Here is a 25,638-nt window from a genome sequence, read left to right as displayed (position 1 = left end):
GCATGAAACTCACGCCCCATTTATCTTTCTAAGCAGTGTCGACTAACGTCCGCACTGGCTGGAAGAGCATACTCAGCGGCGGGCCAAACTGGTTCAGCACTCCACGCGATGAAGGTGCTCCAATTTTTCCTAGCTAAGCTCCTCAAACAAATGGACGAGCAAGGCTATGATCCAGAGATGTTCAAAGAGCTCCGTAACGGACTTAGCAGACCATGAAAATCACTAAAGAGGCCATTGGCCAAGTCAATGAGCAACCTGGGGCCATATAAGCCACTTAGAGTAAAAAAAAATTCTGAGAATGACATCATTTTACTCTTATTCCTAGACATAAGAATAAGTGTGATTCATAAAGGATCAAAGTAAGATTTGGTCTCAGCTCCTAAATTGTTTGAGTGCTGGAGAGGTCTCTTAACCTAGTTAGGAGTAGCACAATGACTGTGTTTTGCGGAGACAACACACCCTACAACAAAGAAAGAATGTGTTGGATTTATGACAGTGGAAATTGGGCAAATGTGTTTCGTAGTTAAGCAAAGTGAAATTCAACAGTATAATATATATATATATATACATATTTTAATTGCAACACATTTTTTTATTTAATAAATACACAAACTCATTGTGAATTAAGCATTTGAAAAATGTGATGGGTTACCTGTAAGCTTTCAGAGGGCTGCAACAACTAATTAATAAAATCAGCGGCAGTGGGCGTTTGCTTCAAAGCTCTTTTGGTGCAGTTTGTTAACCGTGAAAAATGAAGGTGAAATAATGTGGATGGATTGTTTCAATGGAATCATGTTCCATTGATTAACAACTTTAGAGCTCATGGAAGGTCTGTTTTTAAAGGTTTATAATGTGATCGTTAGAAATTAATGTTTCCTGAACACTCCCCCCCGTTCCTCATTGGTTGGACAAACAGATAAAGGAAAAATCATAAAAAACATTTTCCCAAAAAGTTTCCCTTTGGTTAACCATCTGAAGATACGGAAAAAGTTCTGCCCCAAACTGCACTCACAACACATTCTGAAACATTACTACAGCACATTTTCAAATGAATTCCTGCTGTAGTATGAGATTACAAAGCAGATAAATAAGACACACCCTTGTCCTTATGATCATGTGTTATGTGTCTATGTGACTTCATCAGATAACTGAACTATGTGACCTAAAGAGGTTAAGAACAAAGAATGTACTCAAATTCATTTGTAGATTGTTCAACCATTAAATCTAACATTACATTAAATGTAAATGTGAAATGATTAGCGTCTGTCATTTAACCATGATTAATCGCATTTTTTTTTCATAGTTAACGTGTTAAAGGAATATTCCGAGCTCAATACAAGTCATGCTCAATCAACAGCACTTGTGGCTGGGGCCAGTTTTTGGAGGGTTTAAATCTTTGATGATTTGAAGCTAATCATTTTATAAAACACATGACTTCTTCTGTTAAAACTTTTTTATTATTATTTCAGCTGTAAAGTTGTTTAAATCATTGTTTTTATAGTCGTTTTAGGGTTTTATAGTGGTTTATGCCATTACATCATTATGGCAACGAAGTTGTAAAATTGGACAACTTTACACAGAAAAGGTTATCATACTAAAATCATGTTAACAGTCTTGTGGCTATACTTTCGAAACAGTGACTATTTTAATGTAGCTGGATTGGCCCCATTCACTTCCATTGTAAGTGCCTCACTGTTTTTTTTTAAAGAAAAGGCAAGTTGAAATAAATTTTGTGGTAATCAACATTATGCCACAAATGCTGTCTATTGAGCTTAACTTGTATTAAACCCAGAATATTCCTTCAACACATTCAGTCCAATCTCTGCAGCTCCTATCAGTTCCAGTCAGCTCAGGAAGTTTAGATCAGTTTTTAGAAAATCATGCCAAGCAATAGGGGTGGGTAAAAATATTGTTTTTCCTATTAATCGCGATCTTCATTTGAACGATTTCATTATCGATTCTTAAATCCCAAGATTGATCTTTCATTCAATGCGCAACCCTCCACTACAATGAGAGGAAATCACACACATTTGCATCCAAATTTCGCACTAAGCGTCTAAAGTGAATATATTTGGCAACTGGCTGGTAAATGTTTCCATTTCATTCACCAGTAATTGTGTAGTTTAGTCATAGCGTGTTGAAAGTAAAAGTTGTTCTGTGTGTGTGTGTGTGTGTCCAAGACGAGATCCACGCAACACATTTGTCATTGAATAATGTCTCTTTTAATACCCTCTGTTCTTTACAGTCAGTTGTTGATCAAAAACAACTACAAAGAAACATTTAATTCTAATCATGCATCGCACAGATGAGGTAAAGCCATTCGAGTCAACGTGCTCATTTAAAGGTGCTGTTTACAAAAATGCAGTTTTTTGTTAGAGAGACTGAACTGGTTTTAGCATGTGTTCAACAAATCAATGTAAATACTTGTAAACAGTATAAATTATGCAATTTAACAATAAATATGTAACAAAAATTGTATATGAAACATAATATTTATTGATTGAATACATTTATTTGTTCATGTTTAAAAAGCCAAAATGTGACCACAATTATGAAAAATGAAATATAGTTAGTAAAATTAATATTCTCCTAAAGCACCTAGTTAAAAGGTCCCCTGTATAATTAACAGCATTAGATGGGTGATGATTTCTTTTATACGTAAGCAAAGGGATGTTATAACTGAAATAAACCCTTATGAATTCATATTAATAGAATTCAAGTCAGAATGGAATTGACAGCTTGTGAATCAGAATAGAACTGAATCACGAAATCTGTATCAATACCCAGCCCTATTAAGCAAAATCAAAAAGTTATGTCAAATTGAATAACTTCAACACCTCTAAAAATTATACTTTGCCTTTGGAAAGTTTTGAAAACATCTGTAAGGAAGTTGTAAGGCTTTATTTGTATATGGTACATTATGAGAGATTGTCTCCAACTGGTCAAGGTCATTTCCTGCAGTCTCTACTGACTCAAACTCCCCTTATGTTCACATGCAAATGTCCAAAGTTCTGATGATATCGACCTGCCTGCAGTGGGCGTACAGACAATAGTGTCCAAAAAACTTTGTCAAAGACACCTTTCATTTATCTAAACTATGAAGTGAAGTTGCAAAGAGGCGTCGTGCCTCCAGAGTGGTGGGTGGGGATGAGTGTCTTTCGAGGCATGAGGCCATTGTAACGTTTGGAAATTACGGGAATTCCCACCTCCCCAAATCCACCTCCACACCGCACCCCCTCCTTCTACCCCTCATTTCTGAAGCCAGCACAGACCAATTATCTGTACTCGCTTTAATCTGTTCCCGTGCAACATGCGGCTACTGAAGCAAAGCTTCATTCAGTTCTGGAACAGTTCATCTTGATAAAACAAAGTCTATGTGTGATAGGTAAACAATGACATCAATGACAACATATATGCAAGTGCAATTAAGATTATGACAATCTAGGATAACATCTGATCATAAATTCGTAAAAGGCAATTCATAAAAGGCAAATTCGTAAAACTAGGTCAACTGTTGTTTATCTGTGACTGGATGCCACAGTAAAAGACGATCATAAAATATCTTTCTTCCATGGAACACAAGGAGACATTTTCAAGAATGTTGGAGTTGCTCATGTTTCCATAAAGTGAATGGGGACTGAGGCTGTAAGTCCCTAACATTATCAGTGGTGGTCTGTGAGGGAATTTTCAGGGGAGCCAAATATGTAAATCCATATTGAAACCAATTAAATATAGTAGCAGGGCGGATTTAGGCATAGGCGACATGGGCAGCCGCCTGGGGCGGTATCTTGCGGCATGGAGGCAGCATCACAAAGAAAATTGGGCGCCCTGAACTCCACCAGCCATCTCATTTCCAACCACTCACAACCCCCAGTAGAATCCCTATTCCATGTACAGTAACATCTACTCACCAAATACAGTAGCTGTAGAGGAACTCCATTCTCCACTGTGTCACTGAGTAAAATGTATGATTGATAGGTTCAGTCTTTCGCATGTTTTTAAATCTTCCTTTTATTTCATCGATATTTTGGCAAAGTTTGAAAGTTTCTCTACACCTGTCGTGTTAACTACAAGCAAGCTTGATAACGCATTAACGTGATACTAGGAGCTGATTGTTTGTATGGTATTGTGGACTTGTTCGACATCATCCAAAGTTGAAGTTCAATTCCAATACTCAAGCACATACAGAGAATGCATAAAATTACCCAGATGTATTTTTGGTCAGGCCGAATATCGAGGATGCATGTGGGTAAGAACCCATTTGAAGAGGCCTGGGTAGCTCAGCGAGTACTGACGCTGACCACCACCCCTGGAATTGGAAATTTGAATCCAGGGCGTGCTGAGTGACTCCAACCAGGTCTGCTAAGCAACCAAATTGGCCCGGTTGCTACAGAGGGTAGAGTCACATGGGGTAACCTCCTCGTGGACACGATTAGTGGTTCTCGCTCTCAGTGGGGCATGTGGTAAGTTGTGCATGGATCGCGGAGAGCAGCATGAGCCTCCACATGCTGTGAGTCTCCGCGGTGTCATGCACAACGAGCCACGTGATAAGATGCGCGGATTGACTGTCTCAGAATTGGAGGCAACTGAGACTTGTCCTCCGTCACCTGGATTGTACGTTAGTTGGTAAATTGAATAAAAACAACGGTTAATTTTATTACTTTTGTTATGTTCATTTTAAATAAATTATTGAGGAGGCTCCCTTGCCCCTTCTGATGGGCTGCCACTGAGCATAATGTGCCTAACATGTCCATTTGTGTTCCACAGAAAAAAAGTTGTATGAATTTTGAGTATGAGGGCGAATAAATTATATTTTTGGGTGAACTCTCTCTCTAAAAGTATAATTTATTTTAATAAGTTCAAGAGAATAATCTGTAAAAATCAAAGAAATCACTTTGGGCATTTCTATACAGTTGGAATGAGGCAGGCGGTGACGTCAAGTCTGCATTTCAATCATAAACATCAGTCTGACAGTTTTGTGGGTGTGTCATGTTTTTGTCACAAACTTTCTCGTTTAGCTACATAGAACTGAGGTGTGTCAACCCAGGTTAAATTTCACAACACAACAAGGTGTACTCAGAAAAGCAGCAATTCCGCTCCGATTACTCACACTGACAGAATCTAATAAAATGCTGTGTTTCATGCAGATCTACTGTCACCAACCATTAAAATTCAGAGAATTTATGTCATACAATTTGCTCGTTTTAAGCGAAGCAAAAGAGCCAATATGAATCCATATACTATCCAGACTCAGGGTGTGTTCACACTCGGCAGGTTTGGTTAGATTAAAACGAACTCTGGTGCGATTGTTCTGTTAGTGCGGTTCATCTGAACAAGTGTGAACGCTGCCACCCGAACCTTGCTGTGCACCAAACAAGTGGACCGAGACCACCTGAATAGTGGGTCTCGGTCCGCTTCCAAACTAACTCTGGTGCGGTTCAATTGATATATGAACGCAGCATAGACCAAAGACGTCTAAACGGACCAAAAACTGGAAGTAATTTTCCTAATACTGACCTCAAGCATACCCGGTTCTTCTCATCATAGGAGCTATATTGCCCGTTATAGTTTGGTACAGGCGTTGGAACCACCGTCAGCCGTCCTTGCAGTATATCTTCGTTTGTGTGTGCAATGGAGGAATTCCTGGCACTGTTTTGACTCCTTTACACATTTTATTAGCTCTTTGTTTGTTCTCAGCTGGTAAAAATACCACCATATATACATATATAAATCTAACGAGCGCATTACGCCCAGCAGCCAGCATTGTTTTGGATGTTCGGCAAGTTCCGTCACAAAATATACGTCATAAAAGCTGTCCAATCAGGTTGTGACTTTTTCCTGATGCCTTTTGTTTTGTATCTTTAGGTTCGGTGTTAAAAATGCCTGTGTGAACGTTAAGCAAACCAGGAATAAATGTATAATTTTCTTTTTTGGTCCGGACCAAGAGAACCGAACTACAAGTGTGAACACACCCTCATATTCACCTCTGAGTCTTTCTCCATCAAGTTCTCTTTAAAAAAAAAAAAGCTGTGGCATGTGAGCTAAACCTGACAAGTTTTCCATCTATTCAGATTTTCCAGGCTGGTAAATGAAAGTGGATTGAAACAGAATGTAGAGTTTGAACAGGGAGCTTAGAGAGCCCATGACCACTCGTGCATGATCAGGTTACAGGGTACAGATGATAGTCAGCTCAGTCACTGCACGGAGACTTACAAGAGCAACATAAGATTTCCATTAACTGCTGATTTCACCAACCAGACTTGGGGGAGCCCCTAGAAGAAAGGGGGAATCTATGAGGCAGAAAAGGGGGAAGAAAAAGCACGTCTGTGCTGTAGGGTTAACATACCTTTCCTAAAAACTCTCCTTTAGTATTAGAGTTACGTTTTAAAACTGATCATCGTTATGATGTCACACACAGGGTTTATAAACATCATCACATGCCTTTTATCATAACACCCGCTATGTCCTAGTTAAATCTTTAACACCTGCCTGTTGATTGACAACATAGCATCGCACATCTCACATCTCACAAACAAGAGTAAAATGGTATTATCATGGTGTTTTGGACATAATATCGATTGTTTCTTTTGCATATGTACCAGGTCAGTACGCTGGCATTCTTTAAAGTACCTACTTTAGTAAATAGTACATCATGGTATAAACATACTCTAAATAAAACAATTGAATAAAATGAATACACACCAGTCAGTGCAGTGGCAATCTGTCTTTTTCCTCATTTACTTCTGTTGTAATATGACTATACAAATAACAAAGTCACATACAAACCCAACCACAAGGCAGAATATTTACTAAATGCGTATCACGAACTCTGTAACAAACGAGGCAACAATAAACAAACACGTGCTAAAGACTGGAGAAACAACTTACCGCTGCACACAGTCAAATCCGAAAACCGTCCTACGCTCGAAAACATCGAGAAACTTCATCGTGGTTTCGGAGAGTGAGACTCGCGGCAACAGTACTGAAACACGAAGGTTGCACTGACTGAAGTTAGTGGACGCGGGAAAGTCAGCGCTCGTGATTTGCAGTGAGGTGTCACGGCATCGGAATGTCTGTTAAACCCACTTTCAGCTCTCACTGCAACGCTCAACACACTCTCACTGTTCATTACTGTCAGAACCACACGTTTAAAATGTCTTCATTCATATTTTTATTCATAAAAAACATAATGTTGAAGATGATACTAATGGTAATACCATGATATTTCTGTACTACCATGATATTCCTTGAAGTAAATACCATTGTATATGTTATGATAATCATTCATTATGATTCATGTATAAATTGTGTTAATATAATATATTTATTCATCGTGTAAATATCTGCATATATTGTATATTACAAGTACTAGTATATAAGGACTAAAATACTATCAATAATAAATGCGCCATGGGTTTAACACCATATTACCATGTTTTGTTTTGTTTTGTTTTGCTTTGTTTTTTCTTTTGCTTTGCGGTTTTTGTTTTGTTTTGCTTTTTGTTTTGTTTAGCGTTGTTTAGTTTGTAGTTTTGCTTTGTTTTGTTTTGTTTTGTTTTGCTTTGTTATGTTTTTTCTTTTTTTTTTTTTTTTTTTTGGTTTTTTTGCTATGTTTTGTTGTTTTTTTTTTTTTTGTTTGTTTGTTTTTTTTTTTATTTATTTATTTTTTGGTTTTTTTGCTTTGCTTTGCTTTGCTTTGGGTTTTTTATGGACATGATACCAGGATTTTTCCACGTACAATGGGAATAATTATTTATTTATTTATTTACTGTTGTTTTTTTGTGCACCCCAAGGCGGCCGCAAGGGTGTGCTAGGGGGTCCATAAAAAATGGTGATAAAAAGAGTTGTTTGGGGTTGTATGTAGAGGGAAAAATATGTAAATATAAAATGTTTCTCTTCAGGTTTATATATCTAACAATATTCTAGTAGAGGGAAGGCTATAAAAAAGATACTCTGTCAACTTAATACAAAGCGAGTATTTTCCAGATAATTTTCAAATAACTTTTTGGCTTTGGTACAGTGACAGTATAAAATATAATTATTTATTTTTGCAGACAGCATGTTGTCTTTATAATGTCACCCTTATTATTTTTTTTAACACAGTATAAATGGGTCTTTATACATGAAAAATAATAACTGCCTTTACATTTTAGAAACGGGATCTTCATTTGCAAGGAAATCTTTATATTTGGGGATCCTCTGCATCAAAAAGTTTGAAAACACCTGCCTTAGAGTACCATATTATAATTACTATAGTACATAATATAGTTATCATATGTATATAAAATATCATTAATACAATTTTTTATTTGTTTGTTTATTTATTTATTAATCTATTTATTATTATTATTATTATTATTGATTCAGGCTATTTATTTAGGCAATTTTTTTGTTTGTTTTTTTTTTTTTTTTTTTGGACATGGTACCAAGAATGGCATGTTTTTAAACATATAGCCTGCCATGTTAATACCATGTGATTTTTTTTTATTTTTTTTTTTTTTTTTGTTTTTGGACATGTACAGTAGCTGTACTTTGGTATTCTTTGAAGTACTTTGGAAAGACATGCAAGTGATACCATGGTACGTACATGAATATGTTAATCATTCAATATCATCAATGTACTATAATATGTATATCTGATACCATTACTGTCCCATAGTACTGCCACTGTACTTTTTTGTAAGGGTTTTTTTTTTTTTTTGTTTTCTTTTCTTCAAGCGTCACCAATGCCTCAAACTTACACTATGAATGCTGCATGGCTATTATCTCATCATGTAGTTTTGGCTACATCTGAAGGTTACTTCCCTTGGCTGAAGACTGTTTGATTCCCTGGCGTAACCTAGATTAATTGTATAATCTGCTTTTCTGATGCTCAATGTTTTCATGCAGAATATACAGCTCTGTCTGATCCATTTATGAGCAATTTTTTCATCATCATTATACAGTTTATTATTTGTTCCAGATGTTGTTTTTTTTCCAGCTCTTTATTTGTGTGCGTGCAGTGGTAGTCTACACCTAAACAGATGGGGGCTTGTATCCAGTCCCTCCCACCACTCATTCGTTTAACACATAACCTCAGGGAATATTAAATGGGCTCTCAGGCAGGGGCTCATACAGACATATGCCAATGCATATTCACTGTGATTGTATTCTTGGCAGTAAAAAAATGATTTTCCCAATTCTCAATCCACAAGGAGGGAACTGTTATGCCATCCAAAAAGAATGTGGAAATCTTCCACTTCCAGTCAATCTGTCACATGTAATACTACAGCATGTGGAACTATTGCTTTCCAGTTGCAATTAATCTGCTAAACAAGTAAGCCTTTGTATTTTGCAGTTGAATATGACTTGAGTAAAGTCAAGTTAAGGGTTACACACACATGTGATTGTGGCTTGATGTTACACTTAAAATCAAATTTTCTTGTGTCTTTGGATTTCATGCAAGGATTTCTGGTCATACTTGGTTTCCATGTCTTTCCATCTGATCACTAGGAAGAGAAGGTTCACAAGAAGTCAACAACTAAAGGTGGTGAACCATTCAGTTTTACCTCCACATCAATGTTACAATGCTGCCCTCTACTGCATAATATTGTCAATTGACCAATCAAATAAAACAGATGCTAAAGTGAAATCCATATGTTTACAGTTACACCACTATAATGTTTTCATATTAAAATAACAACAACAGTAACAATAATGGCACCAAGAAATTGCCAGGTGTTAAATGTTACTTTCACTGGTGCTCTTTAGAGAAAGGATAGCAATGTATAAAGCAAATTGATCAATTAAATTATGGGGTATAATGTTAAAATAGGGCTATTCCATACACAAAGAAAGTAGTGAAAAGAGAAACATTCTGCAATTATATCCAAGCAAGCAATTTGCATGTTTGCTTATTTATTCAATAATATCTGCTTCGTATATCTGGGTCAGGTACCTATGCACAAATGTTCTTTTAATATAATATCCATATATATATATATATATATATATATATATATATATATATATATATATATATATATATATATTATTTTTTATTTTTATTTTTTTTAATTACTTTGTTAATTTCATTTAAATAACTTCTTTATTACTTTGAGTTGATTTAATTAGGGTTTCTGTTAAGCTTACAATGATTCATTGGCACACACTTGTATCCAAAGTCACTTAAGTAAGCAGTTGATCATGAAGAGTTAACAACATTAGTGTTGCTCATCAGAAGTTTCGAAAATATCTCGAAATTGTCTTTAAAGTAAGGCTATCCCAATCCCCTCATTGTAAAACTCAACATTGATGTTGATGACCCTTAAGAACCTGTAAATTTGGTTATAGATAATGCTTACTGTACTTTATAGCCTTTTCTACATTAAAAAATGGAAGATGCTGAGAAGAAATCTAATAAAAAACGTATAGTATTTAAAGTAAGGGAAACTGGGTCCAGCATTACTGGCCAAGAAAAAATATAAAGTTATTTTAACACACATTTATGGCGGGGTATGTTGTCACACAATAAAGGGTAAGTTTATCAATCAGAACATAAATCACAGTCTAGAAAAAGAAAAAAAAGCGAGAAATGGAATATATGAAGTGAGATTCAGGAAAAAGCTGCTGCTGTTATCTGTAATCTGTTGACAATGTAAATGTACTGCATTGGAACAGGATGTTCATGTGTGTTACTTACCAAACAGTTTGGGGCCATTTGCTAAAAAAGCAGAGGGCAAAACAGACCTGGGCGATGGATCAGACTGCAACAAATCTAGTGTAAATGTTGTCTACATCATTATACAGAACATTTTATATATGCACAAAGGATAAAGAAAGTGATTTATCTAGTACAGTCAAAGGCCTAAAATCACAAAATAATGAGAGAAAAAAACAAGTATGCAACTATAATCCTACTTAAGAACTTTGCAGGAGTTAAAATCACATGACATTCCTGGTGGAACAGATTTAAATGCTTTGTAGTGACAGAAAGAAAAAAAAAATACTCCACAAAGTAAACTACTAACATTCAAAATAAAAGTCATATAAATACGCAAGATGAAATCTATAGCAGGCATCATTCAAATGAATCACAATAAATAATATGGAGGGATCCGCTCTTTACAAAGATGGATTTTAACAGATATGTCAACAGATTAAATGTTTTAAGGCAGCATTAACCGCTGGTGTAGCATCAGTACACCATTCTTTGTAAGTGCCCTTTAATAAAGGTACATTGACACACTGAGTCAGTGTAAACAGGTTTCCCACTTTCTGACCAAGGAATTTCCATGACTTTTCCAGTCGCTCTTGATTACTGGATCACAAGTTTTTAAGATGAATTTTATAAAGACTGCTGAAGCAGATTCCCATTTGTTTACAGTTTCCAATATTTGGAATAGGTTTAAACTATAATACTTACAAGTGTACAAACGTCTCCAACAGACAGGCAGATGTTTCAAGCTGGCTTGCGGGCAAGTTTTAATTTACACACTCACTCAAAATGAGCCATATCTAGCTAATGAAACACTTTAAATTAGAGCAAAACTATATCCACTATAGAATGTTCCATGACTTAAGATTTATTTTTTTCCATGACTTTTCCAGGCCTGGTCATCACAATATTAACATTTCCTGACATTTTTAGGTTTTCCATGACTGTGGGAACTGTGTAAAGTGCTTTTATGTCAGATTACACAAACAGGTTTAAATACCATGATAAAATGCATCATCAAATTAAATAAATGCAAAGGGAAAACAACGAGATACAGTGCAAATAAGTAAAGAGTCTCTAAACTTCAGAAGAACAGCTATTATTGATGGTTATAGGCATAGCCTCTTGTAATGACTTGTCTTGTCATGGCATATGCCCCAAATAAATAAATAAGCGTGACTCATTCTTTATCTAGCTAATATTTGTGCAATAAAGTTGTGCGTGTCTAAGGTACACAAGGATAGAGTTCAAAGCAGAGGTTCATAAAGGTTCAGAACATATTGCTGAGGCACATTCAGTTTTAGGACATACAACTCAGATATTACAACAACAAACTTGTTACTTCATTTTAAGCATCCAAAAATATGGTCTTGCTTTTAACAGTAATGTTAGTTACAGTACACTGCTAATGACAAAGTGCAAAGGAATGGAAAATTCTGTCATCTCATGTTGTTCCAAACCTATATGACTTTCTTCTGTGGAACACAAAAGGAGATGTTTAGCAGAATGTATCTAGTGCTCTGTTCCATATAATAGATGTGAATGTGGATATATGGTGAGCTCCAAAATATTACAAAAAAGCACTATAAAAGTACCATAATGTTGGTCCATACAACTCACGTGCTATATTCCAAGTCATATGTTGGCTTTGTCCAAGAAATAGACCAAAATGTAAGTCGCTACTTGCTGAAAATCAATCCACTGTAGCTTTTGAATCTTATTTCTACTTCAGCATATTCAGCGACTAGTCACAAAACATGCGACAACCAATAATGTTTGGCATGTAAAACCTGGCAGATTTATGGACTACTTTAATGGTGCTTTTTTTGAGTGCTTTGGAGCTCAACAGCGTCTGTCCTCATTTAATTTCATTGTATAAAAAACAGTGGATTGGAAATTCTAAACTGATCACACTGTGAATTCGACAAAAGTAGGTCGAAAATAATGCTGCTGAAAATGGTCTACGTTTACTGAAATTCAAAACCACTGCCCCCTGTGGCCAAAGCTTGAAATGTAGTTGTGGTGACTTGTCCACATGTTGGCACCAAAAGTGAGTTGTATTTTTTGTTGTAATTGATGTAATACAGTCAACAGGAATGCATGTTTTATGTACCGTACTCCCAAATCCCAAACCCAACCCTAAACCTAACCATCAGTGGAGTAATAATATAATTTTAGGGTGGAAATGCTACCTCTGAATCATGCTCACCATTTTTTTATGTGAACATGATTACTTCCTGGATCCAATGGGACCAAAAACGGTGTCTCGAAGATTGCATATGCAACATGCTATTAGATGCACTACAAGGAAAAGTGAAGAAATTTAAATTGACAGCAAAGTGTCTGATGGGGGATGCCGCTTGTCAGTAATTTGGCAGAATGGGGTTGATTTTTTGGGTACATAAACATTCGGAATCAGGATGTAGATTTTTCTGTGTGATCATGACTGGAAATTCTTTAAAACATCTCTGTGACGAGGAGGAGGGTGGGGCCGGGCCATGAGTGTGCACGCCTGGGCCCCAATCGGGCTAATCAGCCGAGGAGAGGGATAAAGACGAGCCAGATGTGGCAGTTCGGGAGAGAGAGAGCCACACACAGCTGCCGTGTGTGTGTTTATGTTTGTGTCTTTTTGTTTAAGTTTTCATCAAATATTACTTTGATGGTTTGTCCGGTTCCCGCCTCCTCCTTTCCCATTTTAATCCCCCCTGTTACAATCTCCTTTGGTGTTCCACAGAAGTAAGTTAAAGCTTGAAACGACATGACATTTTTTTTTTATTTTTGAGTGAACTACTCCTAAAGATCCTTATTTAATTTTTACACTCATCTTTCCAGCAGTCTATTATTATCTAGTGTAGAATAATCTTCATTTGGTAAAGCAGCATTTCTCAATTAAAAAATACACTCACCGACCACTTTATTAAGAATACCTGTACATCTACTTATTCATTCATTTATCTAATCAGCCAATTTTGTGGCAGCAGTGCAATGTATATGTTCACGTATTGTGTTAATGTTCATATCAACCATCAGAATGGGGAAAATAATGTGATTTCAGTGATTTCGACCATGGCATGACTGTTGGTGCCAGACAGGCTGGTTTGAGTATTTCCGTAACTGCTGATCTCCAGGGATTTTCATGCACAACAATCTCTAGAGTTTACTCAGAATGGTACCAAAAACAAAAATCATCCATCGAGCGGTAGTTCTGTGGCCGAAAATGGCTTGATAATGACAGAGGTCAGAGGAGAATGGCCAGACTGGTCCAAGCTGACATGACGGTGACAGTGACCCAAACAACCACACGTTACAACAGTGCTATTCAGAAAAGCATTACTGAACATACAACAAGTTGAACATTGAGGCAGATAGGCTACAGCAGCAGAAGACCCCTCCGGGTACTACTGCTGTCAGCTAAGAACAGGAAACTGAGACTGCAGTGGGCACATCCTCACCAAAACTGGATGGTAGACGATTGGAAAAACATGGTTTAACGAATCTCGATTTTTGCTGCGACATGCAGATGTAGGCCCACTGCAGTCTCAGCTTTCTGTTCTTGTCTGACAGAAGTGGAACCTGACGTGGTCTTCTACTGTTGTAGCCCATCCGCCTCAAGGTTCGATGTGTTATGCATTCTGAGATGCTAATCTGCTCACTACAATTGTACATAGGGGTTATCTGAGTTATCGTAACTTTTCTGTCAGCTCGAACCAGTCTGGCCATTCTCCACTGACCTCTCTCATCAACAAGTCGTTTCCGTCTGCAGAACTGCCCCTCACTTTTTGTTTTTGACACCATTCTGAGTAAATTCTAGAGACTGTTGTGTGTGAAAATCCCAGGAGATCAGCAGTTACAGAAATACTGAAACAGCCCGTCTAGCACCAAAAATCATGCCACGGTCAAAATCAGAGGTCACATTTTTTCCCAGTTCTGATGGTTGATGTGAACATTAACTGAAGCTCCTGACCTGTGTCAGCATGATTTTATACAATGCACTGCTGCCATACAATTGGCTGATTAGATAATCGCATGAATAATTAGGTGTACAGGTGTACCTAATAAAGTGCTTGGTGAGTGTATATCTCTAAAGAGTCTTGACTAACGACCCTCATTTAGGGTAAAAAAATTTTTAAGAAACTACAAAACTAGAAAATGTCATATACCTACATATATGCTGTAAATTATTACAGTAAAAATAGTTTCTTTGGTAAATAATGCACCAATTATCTTCAGTAAAAATATACAATTTCTTCTAATTTCATTATAACATATAATCAGCTCTTTTGTCTAGTACTGCTGTACCACTTCCGTATGGCCACCCCACTTGTGCTGCTGATCACACACAACGCCCCTCCTAGACTCCACCATGTCGGTTTGCGGTTGAGAAAGAGGAACTGCAAGATGAAGGCTAGGACCACATCCATCGTCCTCATCAGTGCAACTGGTCCTGCTTTCTCAATCTGCAGGGCTTTGATGAGGAACGTCTGGCCAGCTATACCGAGCAGCCCGATGGCCATGAGGGTCCATCGGTCCCATCCGCAGGATGGTATAGTCCATTCATCCAAGATAAACAAGACAATGATGCACTCAATGAGTCCGAGGACTGCATAGTACCAAACTGAGAGGTAGTAATGAACACTTTTCCCTATTTTTCTCAAGATCACCATTGTGCACGCTGCCCCAACAGCGCCCGTGAAGGCAGCCGCCGTCCCTCTGATGTGATTGGTGTAGTCCCCTTCGATCCCTGGCACTTCGCCACCAAAAAGGAAGGGAGGTCTTGCTATGAGTATGACGCCGGTAAGCGTAAACGCGGTAAAAACGACATCCCATATTGTGCATTTCTCTTTGAGGAATATCCAAGCAAGCAAAGCTGTGAAAACTGGATTGCTGAACATAATAACCGTGGCATCGGCTAGAGGCATCTGCAAAACTGCGTAATACAACAAGATCATGGCGTTGGACCCCAGGAGCCCTCTGAGAAACAGGTAGATCCGCATTCCTCTTGGTCCTAAAAAGCCAGTTCTGGAAAATCAAGATTATAGGTTGTTATTTTTATATTGTGCTTCTAATGACACAAAGGCTTTGTTCACACTGCAAATAAATTCAATTTGGTTTTCAAATGTAGTCCATTTCCGGTTGGTTATGATGAAGGCATCAGCACAATGCAAAAATAATTTTTCAGAGTATCTGAAAGAGTAGCTGTCAATGTGGAAAGAGAGGATGGAAAACTGTCCATCATGACATCTCGCTGTGGTGCTAAACTCACAAGGCAGATGAGAGAACATAAGCAACAGAGGCACTTTATACATTCATGCATTCACATTTCAAAAAACGCTGACTCGTTCATTCATTCCCTATTGAGTGTTCGAGTTATTTACCAAATGAGTGTATTTGGATACAGTTCCAGACAATATTGTACACTTTGTGTGTTACAGTATGTGTGTGTCACATCACAAATTAACAAAAACTCTGACTTTACTGAAGTCTGAATTGTCAAACTCCAAACTTATTCTAGATACAGTACATTCCAAAAAAATCTCACAACACATATGGATGTGGGTTTGATCGAGTTTGTAAACAGACTGATCACACTGTGAATTCGCCAACAGGAGTTCAAAAGTTTCACTGTTGAAATAGGTCTGTGCATATTGAAACCACTATTTTCGAACCACTGCCCCAGAGGCCGAAGCTGGAAGTGTTGCTTAGGTGAAATGTCCACAGGGTGATGCCAAAAGCATGTTTTAGTTGTAAATGATGTAAAACAGTCAACAGGAATGCATATTTTATTAACCATATGCCCTAACCCAAAGCCCAACCCTAAAACTAACCATATTACTACTGTGAATAAAGTCTATTATTTCCTGGTTTCAACGGAACCAGAACCGGTGTCTCTGAGGCCACGTCCACACTAATACATTTTTGTTTGAAAATGCATATTTTTCTCTATGGTTTGGCCTTCTGTCAACACCGCCATGGTGTTTTTCAGGGAAAACAAAGCTTTTTGAAAACACTTTCCAAAGTGGATACATTTGAAAACGCTGTCTTCATGTTGTAGTGTGGACTGGGAAAACGGATATATCTGAAAACAATGACGTATTTGTTGTCATGTGACATAGTCATGTGATCCATTCAACCGAAGATGGCGGTCCATGTTATAATGGCACTGTTGTGCCTGATATTCACTTTGATAACATTGTTTTTTGTTTTTTTTATCCCCTTTTCTCCCAATTTGGAAAGCCCAATTCCCACAATTCCCACTAATGCCCAATTCCCACAACACACACGAGTAGGTCCTCATGGTGGCGCGGTTACTCACCTCAATCCGGGTGGCAGAGGACAAGTTGCCTCCGCTTCTGAGACCATCAATCCGCGCATCTTATTACGTGGCTCATTGTGCATGACACCGCAGAGACTCACAGCATGTGGAGGCTCATGCTAATCTCCGCGATCCACGCACAACTTACCATGCATCCCACTGAGAGTGAGTACCACTAATCGTGACCACGAGGAGGTTACCCCATGTGACTCTACCCTCCATAGCAACCAGGCCAATTTGGTTGCTTAGAAGACCTGGCTGCAGTCACTCAGCACACCCTGGATTCGAACTCGTGACGCCAGGGGTGGTAGTCAGCGTCAATACAAGCTGAGCTACCCAGGCCCCACTTTGATAGCATTGTTAAAGATAAATTTTACTTTGTACAACATACACATTGCATTCCTTCAAAGGCGACGGGCAGTTTACTTGGAATTGGTGTCTGGCGACTGCACACGAGGACAATTGCTTTTCAGACCATACATGCAACGCCGATTTTTTGAATGCGCAGTAAGGGGATTTAAGTGTTTTCATATGTTTCAGTGTGGACAAGAAACTTTTGGAAAACACTTGAAAACAGCAGTGTGGACGGAGAGCGTTTTAAAAATGAAAACACCATTTTCAAATGTATCCGGATTAATGTAGACATATCCTGACTTTTCTCACACAAAGCGCTATCAGAGAAAACAGAGGGCAAGGAAAACACATTTGAATTGATGTAAAAATGTCCATATGTGGTTTGAGATCTGATTAAATCTAAATTTTTGGAAATGCATTTCAGTATGAACGGTCAGATAAGATTTAGCGTTTTGTCATTTTTTTGCATGATGCAATTGTGTCTGAATTCACTAATTTACACTAATTTATGGCATTTAATATGTATTGAATGGTCAGTGAGCGATTTTGAAATACAGTAATGCTTCTGACACTTATGTTCTCTCATGTGAGTTCAGCATTGTGGTGAAATGTCATGACAGGCATGGGAATGAGCAAAAGGTTTTCCATCCTGTCTTTCCACAATGACGGGGATTCTTACATGTCTCACCATGCTGATGCTTAATCTATTACTATGACAACTAGTGTAGGTACACCAAACATTTACTTCACTGTTTCAACAAACGGATCCAATTTCATTACTTGCAAAATGACAGATTTTCAGTGCAGAGAGTCCATCCTAAAGATAAGATTTTAAAAACAAACCGGAATTGGGTGCAGTCAGTGTAAAAAATATCAAATGGTACTGGTTCCAGTTAATAGATTCATACTTGTAATATATCATGGGCGGCATGACAAACAACATCTGGAAGAAGCACCGAATCGCACTGATTTCGATGGCGTGCATGCCCTCGATTTTCTTCACCAGAAGAGCAGCAACAGAGAAAAAGACAGATGCTAACAAACTGTACAGGAGACCCAGGCCTTGACATGCTGGCTTATTTTCTGCAGATGAATATAACAAAACAGGTTAACATCATTAACAGCCATTATTAGGGCTGCACTATTTGGTCCAAAAATCATATTGCAATTATTTGAAAAATACTGTGAATTGTGATATGACAAAAATGTAAAAATCATGCATAAAAAGCATTTAATCACATTGAAGAAGTACTGCCAATTAAAATGGTTACTCTTTTAGGATGTTCACACTTGTTCTCACATTTGAATCAAACTCAGATCTCTTTCAGTTTGACCCAAAATTGAACCAATTGAGAATGAACCCAGGTCTCTTAGCATTCACAATGAACCTGGACTTAAAAGTGAATATTCGGTGATGGTTCACTTTGGTTTTCACCCACTTTTTTGGAACCCAGTCAAGGTGAATAATAATTGAATAACAAGGTGCCAATAATTCTAATTTAATAAAAATAATGTGCCATATCACAATTTACACTTTATTTCAATACATTTTGCAGCTCTATTTATTAGAGATGTTTATTTAGTGGAGTAGCTTGTGAAATCACTTCAACACCCTGGTTTTAGTAGACAAACCTTTGCACAAATTATGGGAATGAGATATTAGAAGCACACAGCATGATTTAGCTTTGTTGGGTGTGGTCTGAATTTTGATCTTGGAGTGGATGACATGGAGTGAGCAGAACAGCATGAATCTTAACACACTCTTTAACTTTGACATTGAAACAATATCAAACGTGATGGCAATGATTATAAAAACCAAAGGTGCACGACTTTACTACCTGTCGGTGAGCTGTGCCCATGCCCAATCAGGTCATGAGGTTGCCAGCAATGGACAAAAGCCAAATTGTATCAAATGTCCCCTAAGGACGTGGGCTTGACTCATAGACCAGGGGCCCTGGAACATACAGTAACACATGCCCAATAATACAGGCTTGGGTTAAAAAAACAAGAGAGTGCAACGAGAACAATGAGAGAACAATGAGAGAGAGGACATTATTTCCTTGTGCTGGTTTTCCCACAGAGACTTTGGTTAAAAGAACTCCTCCCTTTGAAAATATATTTCACTATTTAGGTGATAAGACAATTGCAAAACAACAGACTCTTTGAAAGAACGTTTAATATCCAGGGTTGCTGAGAGTTTTTAAAATCAAATTTAAGACTTTTTAAGACCTTTTTCAATACCTGAACAAATAAAATGAATACCATATCTCCTACCCAAAAACTAACCAACACAATCTCAAAATAAATCATGCATACCCGCCAACACTCCCGATTTTACCGTGTTTCTCCCACTTTTCCACCCCTACTCCAGCTGTACTCCCGATTTACAATTTCTCCCGATAAACTCACGATTTTCCGCATCCACACTTTGCTCATACGGGATTGTCCCATATTTAAATATGAAATGAAAAACAGGGTACAAGGTTCAATATAAATGTTCAATAAAATGTGCAAACTTCTCAGTCACTGAGTCATAAAGACAAGAAGTACAGATATTTTATAATTAAATATAAGTAAATAACAAAAAAACATAAAAATACATATAAACCAACACAGACGTATACATAAAGAAGATAAATTATCGAAGAAATTTTTTTTTGTCATGGTTCATGAAAGTTCTCAGCGTATAAGAAAGGATATACAGTTTTCATTATTAATACCTCCAAAAGCATTTATTGCTAAAACTGGAGGCTGTGGTAAGGGACCATCTGAATACATAGTCAATTTCTTGGTATTATTAATCTTCAATGTAGAATACTGACCGGTACCGCCGCTCCCTATAGGCATATTACGCAGTCTGCGTAGTGCACCCATCTTACCCTAGGGGGGCACCAGAAACTCTACCGGCTGCCGTTCCTCGCAAATACGAACCACACAATAATTAATAATAATAATAATTAATAATAATAATAATAATTAAGACTTTTGTTGTATCATTTTAGATATTTAAGACTTTTTATGACCTTACGTTTTGGAAACATGAATTTAAGACATTTTAAGACTTTTTAAGGATCCGTGGGAACCCTGATATCAGAATTGCAAAACTAACAAAAGTACTATGGTATTACCAGATTTTTGGGCATGTGCCATGGTAGCGCCATAGTATTTTGTTGAAGTTCCATGTAAATACCATGGTACATGACTATGGTAATCATTCAGTTCCAAGGTACACATCAAAGTAACTTGGTATTACCATGTGATACCATCAATGTACCATGGTACTGCCACAGTACTTTGTATAAGGACGTGCTTATACAAAAAATAAAAAAAATACAAAATAAAAAAAGCATAGTCTAAGCAATTGTTTCCTGTACAAAAATAACGGTAAAAAGTTTCTGACAAAATACCCATTGTACTACAGTTAATATTACAATTAAATGGTAACTTTGTATAAGTCACCATTGTATGTTAAACAAAATTACAAAATAAATATAAAAACTTCACAATTCTTCACAAAACTTAGTTAATGTTGTAACTATTGCATTGTAACAATTGTATTTGGTGGAATGGTAACCATGGTAAATGTTTGTAAGGGGCTTGATCCAATGTTACTGTTTTGTCAGATTTCATATCCCCTTGAAAAGTTACCATGGTAACCCAGCAGCTTATCTTAGTCACTACAATATTATTATTACTGAAAAATCATTTTAAATTAATATGGGTGTTCCTTAAAACAGTGTAACAAGCTTTCAGAATCATACTGTCATGTTGTTTAATTTATTTTATTTTTAAGCTATTTTATTATTATTATTATTACTATATTATTTATGACAGTGATGCCTAATACCAAGTTACCACAGTCTTACTGCAGTAATAATAACTGTAATAGCTATGGTATTTTTTTAAATTGAAACTATGGTAACTAACCATGGCAAAATTATTTAAGTGGCTTGTTATGATGTTACTGTTCTTGTCAGCTTTCATAACCCCTTTAAAGGTTACCATGGTAGCACAGCAGGTTGTCATTGTCACTACAATTATTATAAATATGGTAAAAACATTATAAGTTAATATAGGAGCTCCTTCAAACAGTATTAGAAGCTTTCAGAATCCTTGTCATGCTGTTTCATTTCATTTATTATTATTATTTATGACAGTGATGGCTAATACCAAGTTACCACAGTCTTATTGCAGTAATAATAAGTGTAGTTTCTATGGTACGTTGGCTGAAACTATGGTAACCATGGCAAAATTATGTAAGGGGCTTGTTATAATGTTTCTGTCCTTAACCGTTTTCATAAACCCTTAAAAAGCCACCACTGTAACCCTGCAAAAATGTTGCTACACAGTTACTACAATTATTATGGTGCTGTAAAATCACGATCAATTAAAGGTGCACTTTTTTTCTTATTATTAAAAAAGTTTTCCTCCAAAAAAATATGTTATATTAATTTTGAAACATACGTATAAAATCGTGATGTCTCACATGAGTTCAAGACTCCAGTCATATCAGTAACATTATAAAAGCTCTTTTATTCTACATGGAGGGTCTCCTTATGGGGGCGGCCATATTTGAATCACATGACCCGAATACTCCTCGCTTAATCTCAGTAACCGCACTTGTTATTGAACACTTTCACTCATGGATTAAATTAATCATGGCTGACTGAGAATAGTGAATTTCTACAATGGCATTGGAAATTTAAAACTATTGCGTTTGAATGATGCTGCATCCATGGCACTAATTGTCCGTCAGTCCGTGTAAATCCAAGACCACATTTTCAAAATATTAAGAAGTGCACCTTAAATGTGGAAGATCCTTTGAACAGTGTAAGAAACTTTCAGAATCCTTCTGTCATGTTCTTAATTTAATTAATCTTACGACAGCGATGGCTAATACATTTAGGCTTGCACAGTTTTATTGTAGTAACAATAACTAGTAAGAGAAGTATATTCGCGAAAGATCCTCCTGTTCTTGACAGCTTTAGCTGATACAACCGAACCGAGTCACAGTCACACTAAACAGAAACAGATCACTGATGGTTAAACTCTCGGTCCATTTGTCTAAGATTACATCCTTGGCTCGTTGTGTAAGAATGAAGATCAGTTTACCTCTCTGAACTATGTTTTCCCTCGTGTCCTTCTCACCATCATCATCATCACGGTCACTATCTCCTCTCTTACAGCAAAACGGCACATAAACCCGGTCAAAGACACTGCCGTTCACCCGGCGGCAGTCCTCCGCGTCAGCATCCTCATCCACAGGCACTTCTGAACGAGTTTCCAACTGTATTTCCTCGCCAAAATCTCCATCGTCAACTTTGTGACAAAGCACTCTTATGTCGTCCTCTCTACAAGGGCCAACAGATAGATCTGTGTCATTATTACTCACAGAGCCATTGCGTTTTCTAAAGTCACCCATGATAGGACACAACAGCTGCTGGGCATACCTTGACCACGAGTCTTGACACACGGTTGCCTTCGGGTGAATGGTGCCGAGCAACAAGTTCAATAATTAACTTATTACGGAGAAAGAGATCTCCTCTGAGCTACTCTGCCACTAGAGGGAGACATAATGCGTTGGAAGAGTGGCGCTATTATACAATATTTAATCATCCTTTTATACTTGTATGCCCATAGCTCGTGCCATACAAGTATTAAAGGCAGTCATTTAATCTCTTGAGTCATATTCCCTGAAACCCTTTGTTACATATCATGTTTTTTGTTGTTGTTGACGATGATGATGATGGTTGAATCTCACAAAAACATGTGCAGGTTGCATTTCACACTGAACAAAAATAAATAATAATATTTTGATCAGAGAAAATTAAGCCTATATTTTAGGACCACTACTTTTCATGAAAATAATGTCTCAATGCAAAATACCGGTAACACTTTTCAAAAAGGTTCTATTTAGTATTAGTAAGACAATTATGTGTCATGAACGAACAATGCTGTAATGTTCTGAAACGTCTGTAACGATGTTGCTGGCACTGGCAATGACAAAGACGATGACCATGAAGTAAAGAACCCAAGTGCAAATTTATTCCAACAGTGTAATCCATAAACCCTAACTACAAATGTAAATAAAACTTAAAAATGAACTTGGCTTGACATAAACTTGAACTAACAACCAAAGTTAAAACAACAAACAATACCTGACAATGGACCATGGATAACATGAGGGTTAAATACATGACATGGTAGAACACATGACAAAGATAACCAATAAACACTAAAAACTCTAAACAAGATAACAAGACAATAAACCAATGAAAACAAGACACATGACATGAAACAGGAACTAGATTTTCAAAATAAAAGACATGAAAAACATGAACCAACAGAATAAAAATGACATATCCCCCCACTAAGGGGCGGCTCCTGACGCCCCAGCACATGAACAAAACACGTAAAACATTGCACAAACCCAAAGTTCTGTAGGGTGCTGGGGGGGGGGGTCTTGAAACGTGGCTGAGCAAGACATGGCGTGGCGCATGGCCTGGTAGAGTCGATGGAAAGTGCGTGGTTATGAAATGACATGGAGCAGTCTCAGGCATGGCTGTGACATGGCATGGAGCAGGCTCAAGCGTGGCTGTGACATGGCATGGAGTAGGCTCAGACATGGCTGTGACTTGGCATAGAGCAGGCTGAGGCATGGCTGTGACATGGCATGGAGCAGGCTGAGGCATGGCTGTGACATGGCATGGAGCAGGCTGAGGTGTGGCTGTAACATGGATCAGGCTGAGGCATGGCTGTGACATGGCATGAAGCAGGCTGAGGCGTGGCTGTGACATGGCATGAAGCAGGCTGAGGCGTGGCTGTGACATGACATGGAGCAGGCTCAGGCATGGCTGTGACATGGCATGGAGCAGGCTCAGGCGTGGCTGTGACATGGCATGGAGCAGGCTCAGACGTGGCTGTGACTTGGCATGGAGCAGGCTGAGGCATGGCTGTGACGTGGCATGGAGCAGGCTCAGGCGTGGCTGTGACATGGCAAGGAGCAGGCTGAGGTGTGGCTGTGACATGGCATGGAACATGCTGAGGCATGGCTGTGACATGGCATGAAGCAGGCTGAGGCGTGGCTGTGACATGGCATGGAGCAGACTCAGGATCCGGGGCAAAAGATGGCGCTAGCTCAGTGGCCATGACATGGAATTCTGGCTTGGCGGCCATGACTTGGAACTCTAGCTCGGCATCCGCCTCCCCCACAGTGAACATAGAACCAATAATCTGTAGGGCAAGGTCAATATACTGAGCCAGGCTGTGGGAACTCTGACCGCCTGGCATCAGCAAAGAGATGGAAAATGTCTTTGAGGGCAACCTCATTAAAGTCCACCTGGCATGCCAGAGCGCAAAGGTCCTCCACGTAATCCTCCAGGGGATGATTCCCCTGATGTAGCCATAGGAGTTGGATTGCTGGGTTCATATTTGTAGGTCAGGTATTCTTTAACGTTCTGTAATGTCTGTAACGATGTTGCTGGCACTGGCAATGACAAAGACGATGACTATGAAGTAAATAACCCAAGTGTAAATTTATTCCAACAGTGTAATCCATAAACTCTAACTACAAACATAAATAAAACATAAACATGAACTTGGCTTGACAAAAACTTGGCTTGACATAAACTTGAACTAACAACCAAAGTTACAACAACAAACAATACCTGACAATGGGCCATGGAAAACATGAGGGTTAAATACGTGACATGGGAGAACACGTGACAAAGATAACCAATAAACACTAAGAACTCTAAACAAGATAACAAGACAATAAGCCAATGAAAACAAGACACATGAACATGGAGGGAAACATGAAATCACATGACCAGGGGACCACATGACATGAAACAGGAACTAGATTTTCAAAATAAAAGACATGAAAAACATGAACCAATAGAATACACATGACAAATACACAAAATATTGTAACAGTATTCATTAATCTTAGTTAATAAAAATACAATTGTTCAGTTAATGTTAGTTCATAATGCATTAATTAAAGTTAACCTATTCAACTTTATTAGTATGTTACTAAACATTTTCCGTTTTATTAATTTAATTTAGTGAAACATTACACAGTTCAATTTGATGGAATTTTTTTATGTATTTGACATGCGTAAATCTTAAAAATAGGCTATAATATTTTTTGAGTGAGGAAAATGTTACTTAAATATCTTAATCACATTATCTCCTATTCACATTACAGTAACACAATTTTTTTTTTTTTTACATTAACGTATATTAATGAGAGTACAAAACATGCTACAATGTT

At 37.6% G+C, this 25,638-nt stretch overlaps 2 protein-coding genes across 2 annotated transcripts in view; both read right to left on the bottom strand.

The window, feature by feature from the left end:
- The window catches only part of LOC127427368 (1-phosphatidylinositol 4,5-bisphosphate phosphodiesterase epsilon-1-like), a 157,713-nt gene extending 150,720 nt beyond the window's left edge, over positions 1-6,993 (bottom strand). The window contains exon 1 of the mRNA XM_051674935.1: positions 6,889-6,993. The gene's annotated coding sequence lies outside the window, so the exon portion shown is untranslated. The remainder of the gene's footprint in view (positions 1-6,888) is intronic.
- Positions 6,994-14,546: 7,553 nt separating this feature from the next.
- LOC127427396 (solute carrier family 35 member G1-like) lies at positions 14,547-22,786 on the bottom strand. Its single transcript, XM_051674991.1, has 3 exons — positions 22,476-22,786; positions 18,272-18,446; positions 14,547-15,715 (listed from the first exon to the last, which is right to left on the bottom strand). The coding sequence occupies exons 1-3, from the start codon at positions 22,783-22,785 to the stop codon at positions 14,968-14,970; spliced, it is 1,233 nt and encodes a 410-aa protein (XP_051530951.1). The 5' UTR covers position 22,786; the 3' UTR covers positions 14,547-14,967.
- Positions 22,787-25,638: the final 2,852 nt, after the last annotated feature.

The sequence above is a fragment of the Myxocyprinus asiaticus genome, chromosome 36 (assembly GCF_019703515.2).
Source record: "Myxocyprinus asiaticus isolate MX2 ecotype Aquarium Trade chromosome 36, UBuf_Myxa_2, whole genome shotgun sequence".
NCBI lineage: Eukaryota > Metazoa > Chordata > Actinopteri > Cypriniformes > Catostomidae > Myxocyprinus > Myxocyprinus asiaticus.
This window is presented reverse-complemented; position numbering and strand designations above follow the sequence as displayed.

Bases quoted from the DNA above. Each gene is read 5' to 3' on its own strand.
- LOC127427396 (XM_051674991.1), bottom strand. From the start codon at position 22,785: ATGGGTGACTTTAGAAAACGCAATGGCTCTGTGAGTAATAATGACACA. The intron at 18,447-22,475 runs GTAAACTGATCT...ATTCATCTGCAG, and splicing joins GGAAAACATAGTTCAGAGAG to AAAATAAGCCAGCATGTCAA. The intron at 15,716-18,271 runs GTATGAATCTAT...TTGATTTTCCAG, and splicing joins CCGCCCATGATATATTACAA to AACTGGCTTTTTAGGACCAA.